The sequence below is a fragment of the Silurus aristotelis genome (assembly GCF_946808225.1).
Source record: "Silurus aristotelis genome assembly, chromosome: 2".
NCBI lineage: Eukaryota > Metazoa > Chordata > Actinopteri > Siluriformes > Siluridae > Silurus > Silurus aristotelis.
The window spans coordinates 38,220,354-38,242,556 of NC_139575.1; the positions used below are offsets into that span (position 1 = coordinate 38,220,354).

General features: G+C 41.0%; 3 protein-coding genes and 1 long non-coding RNA gene across 12 annotated transcripts in view; 2 read left to right on the forward strand and 2 right to left on the reverse strand.

The window, feature by feature from the left end:
- The window catches only part of card14 (caspase recruitment domain family, member 14), a 15,927-nt gene extending 14,890 nt beyond the window's left edge, over positions 1–1,037 (forward strand). Inside the window, exons 21-22 of the mRNA XM_083525154.1 lie at positions 1–210; positions 785–1,037. The exon at positions 1–210 is cut by the window's left edge and continues 569 nt beyond it. The gene's annotated coding sequence lies outside the window, so the exon portion shown is untranslated. The remainder of the gene's footprint in view (positions 211–784) is intronic.
- A 1,064-nt stretch (positions 1,038–2,101) lies between these two features.
- On the reverse strand, positions 2,102–2,331 carry LOC310717910. Its single transcript, XR_014531007.1, has 2 exons — positions 2,243–2,331; positions 2,102–2,132 (listed from the first exon to the last, which is right to left on the reverse strand). It is a non-coding gene; the product is annotated as an uncharacterized lncRNA (long non-coding RNA).
- Positions 2,332–2,413: 82 nt separating this feature from the next.
- On the forward strand, positions 2,414–13,370 carry trim25 (tripartite motif containing 25). 8 transcript variants are annotated; one of them, XM_083525229.1, is made up of 14 exons: positions 2,414–2,490; positions 3,379–4,020; positions 4,244–4,339; positions 5,195–5,428; positions 5,786–5,954; positions 6,110–6,136; positions 6,354–6,398; positions 7,290–7,367; positions 7,468–7,593; positions 8,279–8,371; positions 8,658–8,717; positions 8,843–8,979; positions 9,063–11,592; positions 11,740–13,370. In XM_083525229.1, the coding sequence occupies exons 2-13, from the start codon at positions 3,406–3,408 to the stop codon at positions 9,456–9,458; spliced, it is 2,076 nt and encodes a 691-aa protein (XP_083381355.1). In that variant the 5' UTR covers positions 2,414–2,490; positions 3,379–3,405; the 3' UTR covers positions 9,459–11,592; positions 11,740–13,370. The 8 variants fall into 8 exon arrangements, with proteins under 8 accessions (XP_083381355.1, XP_083381350.1, XP_083381351.1 ...); XM_083525224.1 differs by lacking the exon at positions 2,414–2,490 and adding an exon at positions 2,499–2,631; XM_083525225.1 differs by lacking the exons at positions 2,414–2,490; positions 11,740–13,370 and adding an exon at positions 2,499–2,631 and having other exon boundaries at positions 9,063–9,863; positions 9,899–11,243.
- On the reverse strand, positions 12,866–21,806 carry dgke (diacylglycerol kinase, epsilon). Of its 2 annotated transcripts, none has more exons than XM_083525518.1 (11): positions 20,895–21,806; positions 20,482–20,641; positions 20,237–20,356; positions 19,889–20,032; positions 19,263–19,420; positions 19,102–19,150; positions 18,904–19,017; positions 18,727–18,798; positions 17,921–18,048; positions 17,528–17,639; positions 12,866–16,381 (listed from the first exon to the last, which is right to left on the reverse strand). In XM_083525518.1, the coding sequence occupies exons 1-11, from the start codon at positions 21,317–21,319 to the stop codon at positions 16,169–16,171; spliced, it is 1,695 nt and encodes a 564-aa protein (XP_083381644.1). In that variant the 5' UTR covers positions 21,320–21,806; the 3' UTR covers positions 12,866–16,168. The 2 variants fall into 2 exon arrangements, with proteins under 2 accessions (XP_083381644.1, XP_083381645.1); XM_083525519.1 differs by lacking the exon at positions 12,866–16,381 and adding an exon at positions 16,422–17,431 and having other exon boundaries at positions 17,485–17,639; positions 20,895–21,705.
- Between the last annotated feature and the right edge of the window lie 397 nt (positions 21,807–22,203).

The following is a 22,203-nucleotide window of genomic DNA, read 5'->3' on the forward strand; positions in this document are numbered from 1 at the left end:
TCTGGGGTTCGTTTCATTTCTGCCTCTGAAATCTGACGTTTTTCGTCCCACTTAAAAAGAAAAAGAAATGTTTTGTTGGGGTCCAGTAATCACAGGAATGAACTGTGTGTGTGTGTGTGTGTGTGTGTGTGTGTGTGCAATAACAGATTCTGTGTTAATAAGTTTTCTCAATTAGTGTCTTGTGTGTGTTTATATGTTTTGTATATATGTGTGTGTGAATATGTGTGTGTGTGTATTGGTGTTTGGTTGTATATATACGTGTGTGTGTGTGTGTGTGTGTGTGTGTGTGTGTGTGTGTGTGTATACGTGCTTGGTTGTATACATGTGTGTGTGTGTGTGTGTGTGTGTGTGTGTGTGTGTGTGTGTGTGTGTGTGTGTGTGTGTATACGTGCTTGGTTGTATATATGTGTGTGTGTGTGTGTGTGTGTGTGTGTGCTAACAGATTTCATCTTATACAGTTTTCTCTATCTGGTTGTGTGTGTGTGTGTGTGTGTGTGTGTGTGTGTGTGTGTGTGTGTGTGTGTGTGTGTGTGTGTGTGTGTGTGTGTGCAATAACAGATTCTGTGTTAATAAGTTTTCTCAATTAGTGTCTTGTGTGTGTTTATATGTTTTGTATATATGTGTGTGTGTGTATTGGTGTTTGGTTGTATATATACGTGTGTGTGTGTGTGTGTGTGTGTGTGTGTGTGTGTGTGTGTGTGTATATACGTGCTTGGTTGTATATATGTGTGTGTGTGTGTGTGTGTGTGTGTGTGTGTGTGTGTGTGTGTGTGTGTGCTAACAGATTTCATCTTATACAGTTTTCTCTATCTGGTTGTGTGTGTGTGTGTGTGTGTGTGTGTGTGTGTGTGTGTGTGTGTGTGTGTGTGTGTGTGTGTTTAGGACACTATGAGATTTATGATGTTTATTGCACACTTTTTTATTTTTATAAAAACATTTATCATGTTAACTGTGTTTTTATGCAGAATGAAGGCGAATCTTTATTATTGCAGATTCTGTCATTTAAAAAAAATATTAAAGCATTATATTTTTTCTAACTCGTGTCCACAAGTAGTTTTTTAAATGCACACATGGATATGAAATAAGTATTGGCCCCCCTGTTGCTGTGAGGGATGTGCTTATGTTCAGCTCCTTCATAAACAAATCCATCATCGAACATTTCCATGTGTCTCTGTCGCCACCTGCTGGTAAAAAAAGAGCGTTTTAAAAAAAAAATACTTTAGAACCTTTTAGGTGAAATCAGATTCTACCTTCACTCCTGGACCACATTCCAACCTTCACTGGGTTTGCGTCAATATCAGAAATATTTAGAACAATAAACATTTAATAATATAATCTTGTCTTATTTATTTTATTTACAGATCATTGTGCTGTTTTACTTCATTAACTTCATTAACCTTAACTCCGCCCCACTCCGGGTCAAACGAACTCTGACCCCAAAAGGAGCGGGGTGACCAGAGCACTCAAAGGAGGATGAAATAAGTCCACAATCCATCTGCTGAGCATCTGCTGGTTTGCAGGAAGGCCTCTCAGATAGCAGACGAAAAGTTGCTGTGACTTTTTCCACAGACTTGTTCAGTGGACCTATAAGTCCAGTTCTCGCACCGGACACAGTCGGTTCAGCTTTTCCTGGTCTGAGGCCTGGAAAGGAGAAGAAAGAATGCCTAAGCCACCACTGGAGGGTCTCGTGTGCCACAGGTTGCAGAAAACGTTCGTCAAGCTTACAGGGCGGGCCAGTTTGCTGCTGACTGTGTCACTGCCATTGGCACACACATATTTATTTATTTATTGTTGTCTATCTCAAGCATGTCTCGGCATGGGTCACTACCTCTAATAGCTCCTCAGAGGGGACTGGGTGAGGTTGTCTCTGAGGGCCTCAAAGGAAGAGAAGCAGAACTGAGCGCTCTCATAGAAAGGGCAGGAAACTGCCGAAAGGCATGCTTCTGAATCTTGTGACAGAATGCTGGACCAGCTGCAAGCCCCAGGTCCTCAAACGGACCAGAACCATGAGGAGTGGGAGCACAAGCGACACGGAGATCCCCCCCCGAAGCGGGGCAGGGAGGAACACATGAACGAAGGGAATTCTTCATGTCTTAGTCGCTTGATTTTTATATTTTTTTGGACATTTACCACTTATCTCACACACACACACACACACACACACACACACACACACACACACACACACACACACACACACACACACACACACACACACACACACACACACACACACACACACACACACACACACACACACACATAACGTGCTTCATGAACAAACAGAAGCTAGCGCAGGTATAACTCCATGTGCGTTTTATAGCTTTCTGGTCGTGACGTCACACCGCCGGTACTGCCGCTCTTTTTCCATTGGACTGGTTATACACGTGATTCGGAACGTGGACCACGCGGAAGCGTTCCCAAAGCGGTGTTGACGCAGCTCGAGTTCCTGAAAGGGAATCATGTGTGCGCTCATGACGCGTCATTACGGTAACCGTCATGAACTCAGTTTAAAGGAAACGAAACCTATGAGCTTCTATGTGTGTGAGTGTGTGTGTGTGTGTGTGTGTGTGTGTGTGTGTGTCGAGTTCACTGCTTCGCAAGAAGGACTTTTATTTCCTCTTCAATCCTGTAAGTAAAACCACATCATCTGAAAACCGAATCTTCAATTTTATTAATAAACATAATTAACGAATTAATACCGCGGTTTTATTGGAGTTGAGTTTAAGCGCATTTCCTGAAGTTTCTAAGTTTCGGTTTGATGAACGAACCTCAAACTGATTCTGTACATTTTAATCTCGTTTTTCTGGTTTCCTCCTGAAGATCAGTGTTCAACCAAACAAACGCATCTGAGATCCTGATGGTTTTAATGGGAATCGTATTGGTTTAAATGGTAAATGTACAGTATTTGTGTAACTCTGAATTCTACCTTCTACTGATGGTGTGTTCTGTCTGATTTAACACCATTAAGGACTAATAGATTATTAATAGACATTGATAGATCACTCTGGGAAGCTTATAGATCATATGCTGGTATCTTCTGCACATTATTAGAGACTATTAGGACCTCATTAAGCCTCCAAGATCCAGAAAATCTCTTTACTGGTTTCTTATTCGTTCACAAACACATGAGATAATGGAACCCGTTTGGTATCAGCTGATGGTGTGTAATGGAGTCTGTAGTGGACGCCATTAGAATGTCTGTGAGGGTTCTCTGAAGAATACTCTGGCATCTTCAGGAGATCAGAAACATGCCGATTTTTTTCCATCCAGCCTTGTTTTTTTTCTCTCTAGATGTTATTAATGCTACACTTATTCCATTTTGTTTTCAAGATTCCAGCTTCTGTCCTAACTTTAATTTCTCCACGTGTCCTGCAGGCTGGAGCATCTCCTACGTTTCTTGTGATGGCAGAAATGACTGAGTCCGTGGCTCTGCTGAGCCTGGAAGACGATCTGACCTGCAGCATCTGCTTGTGTCCGTTCGAGGAGCCGGTGAGTTTGAATTGTGGTCACAGCTTCTGCTGCGCATGTCTGCAGGAGACCTGGAGCACCGCGAGCTCCTACAGCTGCCCTCACTGCCGCACTCACTACTTCACCAAGCCGGACCTGAAGAAGAACACGGTGCTCAGCGCCGTCGTCGAAACCTTCAAGGCCAAATCCAGCGCCGGAGCAGACACAGGGTCAGACGGTGCTCCTGGTGCGGCTCGCTCTGCACGCCACGAACCCAAACCCATCATGTGCGACTTGTGCGGCGAGGCCAAGGCGGTGAAAACGTGTCTGACCTGCATCACGTCGTTCTGCGCCGAGCACGTTCGGCCTCACCAGGAGAACCCGCTGTTCCGCGCCCACGATCTGTGCGAGCCGCTTACGGACCTCGCGGACCGGCTGTGTTCTGAGCACGGGAAGCTGATGGAGTTCTACTGCGCACGTCACGAGAGGAGCATCTGCAGCAGCTGTTTGCAGCAAAGTCACAAGGAGTGCGGGTTCTCCACTCCCAACGAGCAGCGCATGAAGATAGAGGTGAAGATCATTAAACTAAATCCTGAAACTTTTCTACACTGAAATAATGATGCTCTGCATCTGCTAATAGTGTTTGTATAATGAGAGACAAAGTGGTGATTCAGTAGTTCAGTCTCTCCGACTCCATCGTAATCTTTTCTAAGATTTCCAGGTGATCTGGGTGAGATTTCAGTCTGAAATGTTGTCACTGTGTGATTGTTGTGTACCTGTGGGTTTTGATCAGACTGACCTGCGGGACAAACTGAACATCCTGGACACAAAAATGGAAAAGAACCAGATGGTCATAACGCAGATGAGAGAGCAGCAGGCTAAGCTCAAGGTTAGTGTGTGTGTGTGTGTGTGTGTGTGTGTGTGTGTGTGTGTGTGTGTGCTGAACTCATGTTTACACCCTCTTACGTCAGTGGTGTTAGTAGAGGGTGTTTCCTCTTAAAGAGACAAATAATAAGTATTACTAATTCTCCTTGGTGTGTGTGTGTGTGTGTGTGTGTGTGTGTGTGTGTGTGTGTGTGTGTGTGTGTGTAAGTGAAACATTCAATGTGGATGAGACGTGGATTATAGAACCGCAGCACAAAACAAAACAAACGGGACAATCAAGACTGAATTTCCTCACCTAATTGCCGAATAGCCAATCACAGCTTAGCAACAGTAACTAAGGGCAACCGTTACTCTTGAGACAACGTCCCTTGTTAAAAGCGCTTGGAAAATACAACTGAACTCTTGACGTTGTAGTAGTTATTTAGAGCAAACAGGAAATTGTGTTAATACCAAATAGAACTCATTAGAACAGAACTGCTTTTACCTGAAACTTTAAAGAAGGCTTTAAGCTCCGCCCACTTTACCTTCAGCCCTGAAACTCCTATTTCCTGTAAAATATCTCAGTTCTGTTGTTTTTGAAAAGAAAAAAAAAAAAAAGACTCCAGAACAGGAATGAATGTTATTTTTAACATTAAATTATATTTGTATCTTTATTATATATACTATATTATTTATTTTATGTACTATATTATATTTTCTCTTTCTGCTGTCAGAATATATCCATTTTATAGATTCTTGATTTGTAAAACTCTTTGAAGTGTTACAGCGGAAAAAGACTGCATTGTTATAAGTGTATTATTAATGTTAATAAAACATGCTATAACTGTATTGTGTGTGATGTGAATTCTGATCTCTGTAGGAAATGGCAGTGGAGCGTAAGCGCATTCTGGAGACGGAGTATCGGCAGATCCGGGAGATGCTGCTGAAAGACGAGAAAGAAGCCATGGACACTCTGGATAAAGATCTGGACAGTGGCAACAGCAAGCTCAACACCCTCATTAAGAAGTTCAGCCAGAACATCGAAAAGATGAGCTCCACTAAAGCTGAGATCAACAACCTGCTGGCCAATTCACAGGCTCAGGCCTTCTTACAGGTGAGCAACTGGGAACACTGACCAGGGGAATAGCAGGTGGATATGAGCAGGTGATTATCACCAGGTGAGCTTTAAGGAGTCAGTGACAAGTTAATAAACAGTTAGTGATCAGTTAATGACATGTTATGGAACAATTCATCACCAGAAAAGGACCTGTTAGTGATTAACTAATGACTAGTTAAGGACCAATTCAGGACTCATAAAGGATTATTTAATAACCATCTAATGACCAATTAAAGACCAATTAGTCACAAATTAATGAGCAGTCAATGAATAATTAATGACCAGTTAATGACCAGTTAATGACCAGTACTCCAATACAGATTTTGTTATTATGGTTGTTTCTGTTTGCTGTAGGCGTCCGTGGAGATGCCCTCAGTGCTGAACTTTGACCCCTACTCCCCACGGATCAACCTTGACTCCAAGCGCCTCATCGCGTACCACTCCTGCATCGTCTCTCTTAAAGAGCAGGTTAATAAAATCCTGCGTGAGCCTGTGGAGAACAGGATTTCTCTTCTCAGACCAGGTGTGTGTGAGAGTTTGAGAAACGTGTGTATGTGTGTGTGTGTGTGTGTGTGTGTGTGTGTGTGTGTGTGTGTGTGTGTGTGTGTGTGTGCGTTTGCATTGTTTTGTGATTAAATGTGAGTATGGTGCAGCTCTGATACTGAAATGCTTTTTTAGATTTGGCAAAGCAGATTCCTGATGAAGGTAAGATGTGTAAAAATCTGACCAACTCTGGGTTAAAGCTGATGGCTGATCATAAAACTAACCTGATCCTGATGATCCTGATGATTTCACTGTCTGTGTCTCTCCTCATCATTAATATTGTTCAATACTGATGTAAACATAGATGATGCAATTAAGGCTCTTTGGGAAAAAAACGACCTACTTAGAACAACTGAAAGTGTGTGTTTTTGTGTTTCAGGTTCCGCTGAAGCTTCGGGTAATTTACCGAGTATGAAGGAACCTGGTGCGTGGTACAGTATAAATATAGGTAAAAAAGCAATCCATGTGGTCTGCCCCCTAGTGGTCAGTTCTGTCTGAGGTAAATAGATCCCTATAAACCAGGGGTCCTCACTTGTTGAGCCGAGCTGTGGACCATTTGACCAGGCCAAAAAGCAAGAATGAATTTGATTTTTTTTAAATTTAATTTCCATTGTTTTATACAAAAAAGACAATTTTGCGCCTCTCCAAATGATTTTATGGTTAGTTTTGTAATGCATGTGAGAATAAACGGTTCCCCCAAACCCCCTTGGCAACCGGATCATGGAAAAAAGATCTGTTGTGAAAGCGGTTTGTGTTGTAATAAAGAAGGTTGAGGAGCGCTGCTATTATTAACATGCTGTAGATCAGCTAGTCCGGTTTTGCGATAATTCTGTAACCTGATTGGCTGATCATGTGTTATGCAAATTAGATATCACTATAAATCGACTTACAGGTTTGTTACAGTAATGGAGCACATCACGTTTCAGCTTAAACTTCTCAGAATTGTTCTGTAATTACAATGTTTTCCAAATCATCCATTTACACTTCATGCAAATCTTCTTCACTTCAAGGCCATATTGTTTACACATCTCAACATTTCTTTGATCGAGTGGTTTTACATGAATTTAGGAAATAAGAAAATTAAATTTTTTTTTACTATTATGCAAATTTGTGTGAGTGGGCGGGGCTTATTTTTCTAAAGGGCACATAATAAATGAGAAGAGGTTTATTAGGTTAACGTTTACCGACCTCAGTGTGAGGTGGGGTATGAAAACACCACCCCTCTGGGACACCATTCTCACCACATCCTCACCAAACACCAGTGTGCAGGTAAAACACCATGTTTATGATCTTTATATTGTTTGTTCTATTCAAGGTGAAGGCTCTGGAACTCCGAACTTTGGATCACAGACCAGAGGTGGTCCTGTAGGAGCAATAAGGAAATCTCGAACCAGTAAGACATGGAAAATAACACACAATACACACTCACTCAAGAATCCTACAAACTTCCTAAACAATTAAAACATTTATAATTATTGTATCCTGTTTTAAAGGCGACTTAAAGGAGAATAAAGGTCACAAAGAACACAAAAATACCAAAGATCAAAGAGATCAAAGAGAACACAAAGATCGCAAAGATCAAAGAGAACACAAAGATCGCAATGATCCTAAATCAGAAAGTAAGTGTTTTCAGATTCATGCTGTAATTTGTTATAGCGCCCCCTGACTGATCCACTTGTCACTGCAGAACGTTTCAGCAGGAGTCCAAAATAGCAATAAATTCTGAACTATTGATCAGAAAAAACACCTTTAACCAAAAATGTTTCTGTTTCATTAGTGGGAGAGGTTTACGTTTTATAAAAATTGTACATTTTATATTCAAAGCATGAAGGACAAAGAAACAGAATGAAAGAGAGAAAAAAACGGAAAAATGGGAACAAAAGGAATTTAAAATAATAAATAATAATAATAATTAGGAAGAAAGAAAGTATAAGGAGGAATTGAAGGAATAAACTAAAAGAAGGAAAAATTTTAAACATGCAATAAAAAAGGAGGAAAAAGTAAAGAAAAAGAGCAGTGGGAGGAATAAGTAAAAAAAAAAAAAATAAAATAAAATAACGATCAAATAAAAAGGAAAATGTGGAAAATTGTTTGGTTGGTTGTGTACGTAAGAGTGATTTGTTTAATAATGAATTAACTTAATGATTAATTGCTACAGTTATTGATTGGTTTGTGGATTAAATGATTAATTGATTGATATGTTGATTGGTTGACTTGATTGATTGATTTATTAATTGATTAATTGATTGAGCTCATGAAAGTGTCATGTTTCTGTGTGTATTTCTGCTGTTGTTTTCCATCCAGAAGGTAAAAAAGCTCCAGGTAAAGGAATGAACTTGGCCATGTCCAAGAGCCTGGAAAACCTCCATGATTTGAATAAAAAAACTTTTGTTCCGGGTAAGAAAAATGACGAACATGTTCAGATTTTAGATCAGATCACAGACAAACATAGAAATGAGGAAAAAACACTGAGAGTTCAAATCTGAGTAAAGCACTAGATACAAAGACCCCAAACAAACTGTATCTGAAGGTTCTTCAGTCATGTGCGTGTGAGCTGCACTGGTACAAAGCAATACCTTTTTATTTTTGTATAAAAATTAAAATCTGCTTCTTTATAACAAGTTTAGTTTGCATTTATTGAGTGGTTTATTAGGATGTACTCTAAATGTTTTGATCTTCTCAGTTCCAGCTGAAGTGAGTCCAGGAACCATCGGCATTGCGACAAGAGGAGAACTGCTGAAGTGTGAGTGACAACCAAACCTGTGTTTACGTCCTACCTGATCAACTCGTACAGACGTGTGTGATTTACACTGTGTGTGTGTGTGTGTGTGTGTGTGTGTGTGTGTGTGTGTGTGTGTGTTAATCCAGATGCCACCGTGCTCACTTTTGACATCACCACGGCTCATAAACGAGTGGCACTCTCCGAGAACAACACCAAAGCGTCCGTATCGGACGAGCCGTCCCTGTACTCCGACATCCCTCGTCGCTTCGCCGTGTGCTCACAGGTGTTCAACAGCAGCATCCCCATCATCAGGTGAAATGACTTTCAGTCTATTTCCTTTCATCACTTCCTGTTTCTTCTTCACAGGTGCTCTGCAATCAGGGTTTTTCTCATGGGCGCTATTACTGGGAGTTGAAGATGAGCAGCAGTAACTTCTGTGGTTTGGGTCTGGCGTACGCGTCTATCGATCGTAAAGGTCCCTCCAGCCGTCTGGGCCGCAACGCTCAGTCGTGGTGCATCGAGTGGTTCAACGTCAAGCTCTCTGCCTGGCACAACTGCAGCGAGACGGTGCTGGCCAACCCGAACCCGAGCCGCGTCGGCGTCCTGCTCGACTGCGATAACGGCACCGCTACCTTCTACAACGTGCAGGACCGAGCGTTCCCCTTCCACACCTTCGTCTTTCCTTTCATCGAGCCCGTGTATCCGGCATTCTGGATCTTCTCCAGCGGCTCTTCCATTACGCTTTGCCAATTGAAAAATTAACGCTGTGATTATAGACGTGTTGTGTGCAGGGGACGATAGCGTTAAAAATAGATTAGAGTCTGAGATAATCGAGAGTTGGGCTCTAAAATTGCTTCTAGAATATAAAAAGATTTACTAATTTTAACAGTTAACAGTCTGACTGTTCAGTGTTTGTGGTGATTATTGGGGGTGACTGATGGTTTTGTTAATTCTGGTTGTTTAATATTGTTGTAAACTCGCACGGTGACTGGATTTTCTTCACACCGAGCTGAGAAGAGCAGATCAGGATCGTTTCACATTTCTCTTCCATGTACGTCCTGAGAATTCTACACATTTTAGAGAAGCATCAACGCTTGAACACTTCCTCCCTCAGTACAATAGCTGGCTTATGGTCCACACTTTAGTCCCTATTAGAAGTGCAGTTCTGTTTACTGCACATAGTTCCTGTTTACTGCACATAGTTCCTGTTTACTGCACATAGTTCCTGCTTACTGCACATAGTTCCTGCTTACTGCACATAGTTCCTGTTTACTGCACATAGTTCCTGTTTCCCTCCAAATATGGAAGAAAATCTTTAAACTGGTTTTATTCTGTCCTCTGATATAAAACCTCATTTTGTGCAGCTGAGACGGATGTAGCAGAGATCACTGTTGCGGCCGGTGAATGTACTTAGCTAGTAATGTCAGCATACTTTGCTAATCTACTCTGAGAACAAAGCCAGTACGTAGCGCAGCACGTGTTGTTTCTCTACTAATTAAGATTGAAGCTGTAAATATATCAGAAATGCTGCAAGGCCACGCCCACAAGAGATTTCAGGGTCTTTTCACTAACGAGAGTAAGGTAAGAATCCAAAGCTTTCATAATCCAGGAAGGTTGGAAATTTGCTCTTCTGTGAATAAGATATTTAAAGCTACTGGTTTGTAGCAACATTTATTCTTGTTTGTTCTTCATCAGCTGATAATCAGCTCGTGTTTGTTCAGTGAGGGTTCACTTTTATGCGTCACATCACAAACAGGTTTTATTGCCAGTAGACAGTTCAGAGCAGGGCGAAGTCCGCAGCTTATCTGTCTCCATGGTGGTGATCGTGAAAAACCCGTATGTGTGTGTACAAATCTTACGTGGCATTTCCACAGTTCACAGTTCTCCAGTGTGAAAGTTGGTGACAGTGGAAGGGGGGGGGGGGCATGTCTGCATTTTATTGCTTTGAGTGTAGGGGTGCCATTATTAATTCACCACCACATCCTTTAAATCAGGAGTGATGTGGGATTTAAAATGGAGCAAAAACAGGCACAGTGCAGTTCTCCTATCACAATAATAAGATGTAACCCATACATATACGTATATATTTATAATAAGGGTGTAACAAACACAAAATTTACAGTTTGGGTTCGTACCACGTTAAAGTGCAGTTCGGTTCAATTTCAGTACAGTTTTGAGGGGGAAGAAGTGCAAAACATAAAATAGCTTGTAATGTGTTTATTAGTGCAGTTTATTATCAGTTGTAAACATCGACAGTTTACGTTTCTAAAACATTTAATTTTCTAAAGATATGTTCTACTTACTGTATTTCAGCATAATTTAACAAATGTCCTTATTCCTTCCATCCTTCATTCATTCCATCCCTAAAGTTCTTGAAGCCGGACATAAAACGCACTAAATAAGTGGCTAATTCTAATGCTAGCGCTATTTAGCGTTTAGCGTGCATGTGCAAAACAAATTGGATTTCCAGTACTGAGTGAGTAGCCACGGTGACACTGCGCTAACTCTAGTGTTTGTTTTGGTATTGTTGTGTGTGTTTAAATATTTTTTTTAAATGTGCTCAAAGTGTGAGGCGAAGACTAAATTAACTTGTGGTCCGCCACTTATTACGTTCCTGAGGGAACACCAAAAGCTCTGTTCAGAAAAATTTCAGTCCAAATACGTGTACCGTTACACCTCTATTATATATGTACATATCTTCAGGAAGTTTGGGTTCTAATTATGTGGCTCCTAATTGGACAGATAGAAATGTTCAGACTGGAGAGGGAACAGTATTTTTTAGCTCTTCTCACTCTTCCAACGTGCTTTCAACATGCTTGATCTCAGCTTTGGAGTGTGAATATGGTCACGATTTGAAAATATGCGAAAATATCGTTTCAGTTCATATCACAGAAACGTGTCAGGTTCTTATTGTCAAGTCAAGTCAAGTCAAGTTTATTTGTATAGCGCTTTTCACAACAGACATTGTCTCAAAGCAGCTTTACAGAAAACAACAGTGAAGGTGAATGGTGTGCGTCCCTGATGAGCAAGCCGTGGCAATAAGACAATATTGTCTTATTGTCCAATCAACGTTTCTAAGAGTGGAACACTGGAAAACACTGTGTTCTACAGGATACAGAAATGTCTGGTGTGTGATTAGAAGTGAACCATTGTGGATCAAGAGATCTTCACAGGTGTTTCATCACATTCAGGCATGTTCAGGATCTGACTCGTGCTTGTGAGATGTTAAGATTCAGAGCATTGATTGTCTGTTTATGTCTGAAATATCAGGATCTATGAGGAGGGCCGTATGAACCCATTCCTGGGTGATGACGGTATAAATTTTGCCCTCATACACACCTGTGTCTGACCAAGAGCTCCAATCAGACGGCTGATAATTCCATTTAGGACAGTCGATGATTTGTGAGCCGTAAATACCAGTGAGCTTTTTATCTTTGATCCAGGATCAGCTCCAAATATATAAGAGAAACCGGAGAACTGATCTCAGATCAGAGAAAAAGGATTTCGTCTGCAGATGCTGATCAGAAGCAGAAGTCAAAAAGCTGAATAATGAACGTGGGGTTTGGTGGTTCACGTACTTGTTATTGAATGAAAAGGTGAATGAGGTTTCCATGCTTTTACAGTTTAATCTTTACTCTATGCTGGTGAGGTTTCATCTTTATACAATTATTATATATTGTGACTGTGATTAGTTTATGTGCAGTGTGTTATTATTACACAAATGTTCTGCTTCATGGTTGGATTTTTGAAGGGAGGTAGAACAAAACTAAGTGCACCCCTGAGTTACTCTCGTCCCCCATTAACTCATTGTGTAAATTTGATGATCTGAGAATGTTAAATTTTTTATCCTAGGAAAATGTGAGGGTTTATTTTTAGCCTTTGTTTTGATGAAAAATTTGATGTTCTCAGATCTTCGCCAAAATCACACCATATGTTAGGGAGGTTTAGAGTCACACAGAGGTGGTAGTTTTGTCCTGCCATCTATCTAACTATCTACACCACACTATACTGTAGAGTACTATGGTATAGAGTGATTTACTGTGTCAAATTTGGAGTATAAGAGGACCAAACACTGTCAGGTTTGACTGTATGAATGCATAGAGTGGATTTGGTGAAGATCTGAGAATGTCACATTTTTTACCCCAAAAATGTGTTTTTTGGGTGAAAAATGTGAGGTTCTCAGATCTTCACCAAATTTACACTGCACGTTCAGACAATGAAGTCTAACCCAGGGGTCCAGTTTTGTACTATCATGTGCCAAAGTTGATCAGTTCCAAACATATTTAGCAATAAAGAAAAAGCTGAGGAAGAAGCATCTGGTCTACTGATGCTAATCAGAAGCAGAACTTTGGTGAAAAGCTGATTAATAAACATGGGGTCAGTGGTTCTTGCGTTTGATATTTAATAGGAAGGTGAATGGGGTTTCCATGGTATCACAGTTTAACCTTTAACCTGGTGAGGTTTTGTGTCTGTTTTGTGATTAATTCATGTGCAGTGTGGATTTGATTCTTTGAAGCTTTAGTTTGTGTGGTGTTGTTTTTTTCCTGGTTGAAGTGATTCAGTGATTTAGGACACTGTTTTATTAAATCAGGAAATCATTACTCTGTACAGTCTGTACTCTATACTCTGTCTGTGTGACTCTGTAATGAACTTCATTAAACACGACTGCGATTACTGAGTGAACTTTCTGAACTTTCTGATGAATAAAATACTTTTGTTAGGAGTTACGGCAAAGAGTCTGCAGATTTGGTGAAGATCTGAGGACGGGGAATTTCTTCAACACTACCAAATTAAACATCTGTGTGGGATAATTTGTGATACTTTGACTAAACTCAGGGCAGCGCTGTGTTATTCTTGACTTTGCTTCGAATTCGGTGAAGATCTGAGAACGTCACATTTTCAACCTGAAAATAGGTAAGTGGTTAGTTAGTCTTTGGGGGTGAAAAATGTGATGTTCTCAGATCTTCACCAAATTCACACTGAATATTCACGATGAAGAATAACACAGAGGTGCACTTAGTTAAGATAAATAACAGGACAAAACTAAGTGCACCCCGAGTTAGTCTTGACTTCTCTAAAGCAGAAGGAAAGGGTAAAAAATGTGAAGTTTTCAGATCTTCACCAAATTCACACCAAGCTTTCAGCCAATTGAACCTGACACAGGGGTGCACATAGTTTTGTCCTCTTACATAGCATTCTATACCATAGTACACTGAAATATTGTGAGGTGTAGATCGCTAGATGGATGGCGAGACAAAACTAAGTGCTCTTCTGGACTAATCTTGACCTCTCTAACATTAGGGAGATTAACACCATGGTGCTGAGATCTGAGTAGAAGATCATTAATATGAATTTGGAGCTTCAGTTATAGAAAATCAATCAAAATAGTGAGTACAGAAATGATGACATGGGGTTAATCCTGTTCGCTCGGATATTCATCCTTTATTTCATCGGTCACAGAATTCCTTTCGTCATGAAATTTCATTTTAATGCAACAACAACAGCAATACAAAACTTTGGCAAGATGATGACCCGATTCCTGACTCCAGCATAAATACATGACCGTGAATGGAATAAAACTGATGTACAGGAGAATAACAGTGAAATATTTGAGGGTTCGTCAGTTCCTGTTCAAATGAATATAAAATAAACGTGGAATAAATAACGATCTGATCCTAAACTCTGAAATCTCAACACATCCCATAATACTCGATCGTAATCACTGACATCATCTCGTGCTAAAGTGTTTCAGTGATAATACTACACAAAAATAGATATTTACCAAAATAAAACTATTGTGTTACACTTTTATCACCTTTCCGTTATTTAGACAGTTTTATGAAATATAAATGTGTTGAATGGAAAAGTGTGTACGCTATCACACACACACACACACACACACACACACACACACACACACGAAAACGTACGGCTAAAACGTGACATTTCATCTGAAATCTTCTCAATTCTATTAAGACGAGATTATTTTATTAAGGTAAAATAAAAATAAAAATAATAATAATAATAAAATACGAACGATTACCCGTGTCCTTAGTGTGTGTGATGAGTGCACACTCTTACATGATGCTAATCAAATCTAATTTAATTTAGCAAAGGGAGCTCGGACTAGACTTTCACATTTATAATTAGTTCATTATTTCGAAGGTATACAGTGTATTGAATAGGCCACGCCCACAAGCAGAAATAAAATGGTAACAGTTCATGCTTCTCTGACTGAATAAAAAAATGAAATGACTGTTTGGTGTGTAATATAAAGGATTTATATTAGATGAATATTTTGAGAAAATAAAATACTCTAGAAAATACTGCAAGTGTTCACAAAAAAAAAACAAAAAACAAAAAAAAAAAAAACTTGTGTACACACCTCTACCACAGTAGTCCAGATGAAAAAATGCGACTAAATCATGTTTTAAAACATACAATAAAAAAACAAAAACAATAACAGTATAAGCATAAGGTTTTTTCTTTGGTCCTGTGACTTCACAGCTTTATAATAATAAACCCAGGAGACCACCGTTACCGTGGCAACCGCCAGACATGAACGTCGCTATCACAGGAGTGAAAGTTCATTCATTAATAATGATTAATTATTCAAAAATAACCGTAAACAGTTCATTAATATTCACTGTTTTGACGCTGGAGTAAACATCACAAAAATATAACGGATTTATTGCGACATAAAAAAAAATCCTCTACATTCATCAGATTGTAAACAGAACAAGAAATAAGTCTCAGGACCAAAAAAAAAAGGAGAAGTAAAAACAAGACAGTGCAGGTTAAAGGTCTCATGACACCAGTAAGACTGCGTATATAAAATATCAAATAAACGTGTGATGAGGGACGTCTCTGCAGCGGAGTGTAACGCTCTTAGTGCACAAAAACGGCTCGCAAAGCTGAAAACAAAAACCCTCCCGCAGCGAGATTTTATATCAGTGCATGTGATCATCGCTAACACGCGTGGGATCGTAGCGGCGTTCGGCGCAGACCTGCCGACCGAGGACAGGAAATAACACAAACTCTGCATACAAACAGCTTCTGTTTCACAATAGCATGCTAGTAAAACAGGCTAGTTTAATAATTAGCATATAATAAAAACACACTAGGGTGTTATTAAAACAAGCTAATCTAAAAAATGTGCCTGTGGCTAACAAGCTAACGTTTAAGTAAACCAGCCAACCTAAAAGTCATTGTGTTACCAACAAACTAGCTTGCTAGTAAACAGGCTAGTATGCTAAAATTAGCATATTTATCAACAGGTTAGCTTAAAATTCATCATGTTACTGACAAACTAGCATTTAGGTTAACGGGCTAACCTAAAAACTAGCATGCAGTAAAAGTACGCTAGTGAACTCTGCTATTAAAATTGCACATCGGTCGGCAGGTCTGTAAAGAACTTTTGGTTAACGTCCAGGACAAACCACCAGCGCTGCGTTTGGGACGCAGCCGATGGCTCAGTGAGGGTCTGAGCTCGCAGTGTGAGCTCCCTTTCCGGACGTCCCTTCAGTGTCTGAGGCGCTGGACTCTTCATCGTCATCGTCTGTCTGCTCGCCGCTGTGATACAGCATGAGCGCTTGAGTTTTATGTGTGATGGTGATTGTACACGGACCCTGAGCCCACGGCTCTCCGTCAACCTGCATCGGCATGCATGAGCTCTTCAGGACCAGCTACACACACACAAACATCTTAAGCCACAAATCATGCTATCGATCACATGACACTGAAATCTCATTAATCGTATGATGATAACATCTTAATGAGACATAAAGCGGCAGTGTGCAATATATCTAGCGCCCTCTGCTGTCTGCTAATGTCCACTGAAAAAAAAACCCTCATTAAGCTTGAATTTTTTTCCTGAATACTGTATATATAAAAACTAATAAATCATCCAGATCCACCTCAAAACAAAACTGACTCACAGAGCTCAAATTTATCCCTACCAATAAATATCTCTATAAATATCTCAATAATATACATATTGCACCTTTGCACTCCTATAATACGCTTATTTATTTATGCAATATAGATTTAAATATATATTTTGCTATTTGCACTTCTGGTTAGATGCGAACTGTAACTGTACTCCCTGTGCCCTCCATTGTACTGTGCACAATACCAATAAAGTTGAATCTAATCTAATCATTACATTTACAGCATGTGGAAGATGCTCTTATCCAGAACGACTTACATTTATCTTATTCATACACCTGAGGATCTATGGGATTAAGGGCCTTGCTCAGGGGCCCAGGAGTGGCAGCTTGATGTGGGTGGGATTTGAAATCACGACTAATACCATAACCACTGAGCTTCCACCTCCCCCCACAAACTGCTGTTTAAAATACTGACAGGTAACTCAGTGGATCTCGAATTATATTGAAGCTAAAAAATGTATGAGCATTAATTAGGTAATTATTTATTTAAGCGTGTAAAATAATATTGTGCTTATTCATTGCTGCCATATCGGTTTATTCCGGACAAAGTACCCAGTGAATTTATTAAACATTGTATTAAAATATAAATAAACTATAAAAATAATATATTAAGAATAATATAATCAATCAAAAGTCTAATAACAGTGATAGCTATTTATTATAACACATAATTATTATAGATCTGATCTTCTGTTACACATGGAAGGGATCAATTGGATTTACTCGCATCATGTGTATGATTAGATTTAATAATTAAATATGATGATGAGTTTTTTTTATGATATGCTTCCACACACACACACACACACACACACACACACACACACACACACACACACACACACACACACACACACACACACACACACACATGTTCCTCACCCTCACTGTGTGTGCTTGGCCCAGTCGGACAGGGTTGGCGAGTTTGACCTGAATTTGAGCGCAATGGAACGATCCAAACACCCCGACCACCTCCAACAGCCCATCATCCAGCCTAAATCACACACACACACACACACACACACACACACACACACACACACACACAATATCTTAATTAATTAATTAGCGGATGGAATATGAAGTTAAAATAAACACATCTTTGTTTGACTAATTATAAATACACTGAACATCTATCATCCAATTAAATTCAAATTTTGCAAATTGCCAAAATGAACAGAATGTCATATCTGAATGATGCCAGAAAAAGGAAACAATCGTCAGCGTATGGCTCGTTAAGCTCGTTAAGGCTTGTTAAGCTCGTTAAGGACTGACCGTGTTGGAGGACATGGCTCGTCTCCCATCCCGTCCCACAGTCGGCAGCCTCCGCCCCAGTACCCGATGTTACATACAATGATGCCTTCCAGACTGGGCAAGGGCACACGCTCTCCATCCAGCTCCAACTGTCTCACACACAAACACACACAGTTTATCTGTTAGATCCCATTCAAACTAAACTTCTGAAGGAAGTGCTGCATACAGATACTACACTCCAGTGCTCATTTTAGTTCTCACTCTCCAGTGTTCTGTAGTGTTTAAAGACTATAATCACACTCTTGGTGTCACCAAATGAGGAGGAGGTTCTGCTTTTGAGTCTGGTTGCTCTCAAGGTTTCTTCTTTATAACATCTAAGGTTGTTTTTCCTTCCCCACAGTCTCCATGACTGTTAAACTCTGTAAAGCTGCTTAGAGACGATGTCCGTTGTAAAAAGCGCAATAGAAATAAACTTGAAGACACACACATGTATATGTAAATTCCATATGTTAAATCAAGACCACATCACCAAGAAGAAAACATGGATGCAAGATAGCAAATCGCACACCTTCTACACCTTATCGAAGGTCTAGAATCTCTTTTTCTGTTCATATTTTGAAACGGAAACATCCAGACTTTGCATATGAGACCAATGACAACATAAAACTAATGGTTATATGAAGTTGCTCTGAAAACCAGATGAAAACATTTAACACTGCATGCATCGATGCGCCATCTAGTGGACACTGTATATAATCCTCCACATGTGTGTTGGAGATGTGTGTAAAAGTGAAAGTAAAAGTGAAAGTGAACTTTGAAATAATCACCTCAATCATTTTGTCCAAGTCTTTACACTCCTGCACCAGACAGTCTTTGGTTCCGTAGAGAAAATACACTGCCTGTGAGACCGAATGAGACGAGGCAGCAGACGTGTGTTTATATGATATTTTTGATTGTAATCATTATAATGAACAGTATTATATTCGGAGTTCTGCAGCCCAGACCTTGTTGATGATGCGGCTGGAGAAGAAGGACGGCGTCTTTTCGCGGTGTGTGTGGAAGTTCAAGGCCATCAGAGCATCCGGACCCACGGAGAAATAATTATTCATGGACAAAACCTATGGAGAACATCGAGATACATGGTCATGGTATCCTACTCAGTCATGGAGATGTCAAGGTGTGTGCTGAGGAGGTGCTCAGACCTTTGGCTTACGGAAGTAGTTTCCTTTGGAGACGACATTAACTTTCCATCTAAAGTGGGAATTGAGTTAAAAACAACCCAGATTATGATTATTTTGATTATATTACGATTAAAATATTACATTACACAAATAAATCCTATATAAACTCTAGGCAGACTGACCTGTCCATCTTCACCACTTCAGCCTCCAAGATGTTCCTAATCACCTGCTCTATTGTGATCTCACCAGCGTAATTCGAACCCCAGCCCAGAGAGTTGGACAGGTCGTTCCCTGTCCCGAGAGGAAGGATGGTCACACGGGGGATGAACAGATCCTGACCCTGACAGGGGACAGACAATAGAACCAGAAGGGGATCATTAAACACTTTAATGACATTTTCCCAAATGGTCATAACATAACCTTCTAAACAGGTAGAAATGATCCAGGCTCTTTTTCTAGACCTTATGCTCTTGTATCGTCGTTCTCTCATACACAAACAGCTGTATAAACATCTCCCATACACAGTGCAGGTGTTTCCAGATATCTGTACAGCTGGCGATACTCAGAAATTAAAATAGGAAATAGACGTCACGTGTAGAGAGAATGTAGTTGAAAAGTGTTGGCAGAATGTAAACCTCACGTGTCGACAGCGTGCAAACTTCAAGTGTAGACAGAACATAGACTTCTCCTGTATTGTTTTGGGGAACCTGAGATGTTCTAAGATTAGTTTTGTAATGATGTAATGACAAAGTGTGTGTGTGTGTGTGTGTGTGTGTGTGTGTGTGTGTGTGTGTGTGTGTGTGTTTACCTTCTGTTTCATGGCATCGATGGCATCCAGGACCCAGCCGACTGTTCCATCTCCTCCACACACCAGCACACGTACACAGCCAGGGGGCAGCAAAGTGCATAACTGCAGAGCTTTGGCAGGGGCAATCTCAGACAGATCAAACACCTGCAATACACACACACACACACACACACACACACACACACACACACACACAAAGTAAATAATCTGAACAATTACTTAGTAACTCTCCAAGATCACCATACCACAGTCAGGGCTGCTTTTCCAGATAATTAACAAACACTTTCTGACCAATCAGAATACAGCATTCGAAAAACGTCATGTGTGGCATCATCAAGACTGAGATACCTGCACTGGGTTGAGAAGGGTTCGAAACTCTCCAAGCAGTTCTTCACCCATGTTGTTTCCACTACGTGTGTTAGCAAGCACCAGCAGGGGGCTCCACCCACTTCCATACACTTCTGCAAGCTAAACACACACACACACACACACACACACACAATTTATCTCTGATAGCATCTAGACAGAATAAAAAACACAAGGTGTATGTATGTATGTATGTATGTATGTATGTACAGTGGGCGGGGCTTCACCTTGCAGTACTCGTCCGGGTGTCTACGCTTCAGTTTGTTCAGCTGGTACAGGTACACTGGAGAAATGATGATGGAATGGAACTCGCCCAAATCGCAGCACTCGTCTTCGTCGAGAGACAACTTGCAATCATCATGAACCGTCTTCTGGCACCACACACACCTACAGACACACAAGAAAAAGGTTTCTGTACCTTGACTCTCCCGCATGTTTGTATACGCTCGTAGAGCTCATAGAGCGTATCCATGGTTACGCACATCTGTATGGTGTTTGCTGTTTCCGCACAAAATCGTTAGACATAGTAACATGAAAAGATGTTACTGCCCCCTAGCGGATGTAGCTGTTATGTGTCCTCTGGATGCCCCTAAAGCACGCAGGTGTTAACGTGTGTGTACCCCGCGCGCGCCGGACTCACCTGTAGTCGCAGAGTTTGGGCTGCGTGCCGCACTGCTGCGCGCACACAGCGCAGTAGCTCGCGAGCGGCACGTTGCCGCGCACCCAGCGGTGGTCGAAGGCGCCATCGGCGCGCGCCGGTGCGGAGACCTCCTTGCAGGCCAGCGCGCGCTCGGCACCGCGCGCGCACTTCTCGTGCGCGCACACGCCGCAGCAGCCGCAGAAGGCGCCGTGCAGCACGGGCAACTCGCACGCGCAGCAGTATGTCGGTTTGCCGAACAGGTCCGTGTAGCGCCAGCTGTGCCGGCTGGCGCGCGACAGGTCCCTGAGACGCACCGCGCGCTCCGAGCGCCGCGCGCCGCAACGCATCGCGATCAACACCGAGATCAGAACCGCCAGACACGTCCACAGCAGCACCGGGATCCACGCGACCTCATCCACGTCCATTTTTTTCCCCCTCGAAAGCACAAACCCGGGCACAGATCAAATCGACAGCGTCTGCAGAGCTCGAGCCACGGGACTGGCTTTAAATTAAAATGACGTCACACCGTTTAAAACGTCACAAGGCGTCAATTCACCCCCGGGCATCTCTCTCTCTCTCTCTCTCTCTCTCTCTCTCTCTCTCTCTCTCTCTCTCTCCGACCTCACCGATTAGCACGAGCGGAAGCAACGCCTCCCCACTGTAGACTCCGTCCCGTCATCACAAACACTTCCTTATGCTTTTACTTCAAACAGTTTATGAGAAGAAAATCCTCCGCGAGCGCCGAAGCTCACGCCCTTTCCCATCAAAGCACGGAACCGGAAGCAATGACGCACATTGTGCGCGTGTCTCAAATCAAACCTCGTCCCCTAAATGTAGTGCAGACTTCAAAAAGGAAATGTAGACGTGCTAAGGATAGAGGCAGACATTTAAACACACACACACACACACACACACACACACACACACACACACACACACACACACACACACACACACACACACACACATTTAAACTAATTAATTAAAATTTTTGTATGTATGAATGGTAAAAACAGATTGTTAATCGATATAATAAAATAAATGCGAAGGAAGAATTTCACTGTGCTGTAATAAATTATTATTATTATATTGTTTATATGCACAAATGTGCCATCTAGTGGACACATTTAAATACCACACCCCACTTTTACTAACGCTAAATAACCTGTAAACACGTTTTCTCTTATTAATAAATACCCGAATATAATAACCAACTTATCTTGGAAACTTCAACTCACAATATTAATAAAAATTTTAACTATTATATTTATTTATTTTATATTATTTACATCAGTTAAAATCTGCCTTC

Bases quoted from the DNA above. Each gene is read 5' to 3' on its own strand.
- trim25 (XM_083525224.1), top strand. From the start codon at position 2,539: ATGTGTGTGAGTGTGTGTGTGTGTGTGTGTGTGTGTGTGTGTGTGTCG. The intron at 4,021-4,243 runs GTGAAGATCATT...GGTTTTGATCAG, and splicing joins AGCAGCGCATGAAGATAGAG to ACTGACCTGCGGGACAAACT. The intron at 5,429-5,785 runs GTGAGCAACTGG...TGTTTGCTGTAG, and splicing joins AGGCTCAGGCCTTCTTACAG to GCGTCCGTGGAGATGCCCTC.
- dgke (XM_083525518.1), bottom strand. From the start codon at position 21,319: ATGGACGTGGATGAGGTCGCGTGGATCCCGGTGCTGCTGTGGACGTGT. The intron at 20,033-20,236 runs GTATCTCAGTCT...TGTGTATTGCAG, and splicing joins CCCTTCTCAACCCAGTGCAG to GTGTTTGATCTGTCTGAGAT. The intron at 17,640-17,920 runs GTCAGTCCTTAA...TGTGTGATTTAG, and splicing joins GAGCCATGTCCTCCAACACG to GCTGGATGATGGGCTGTTGG.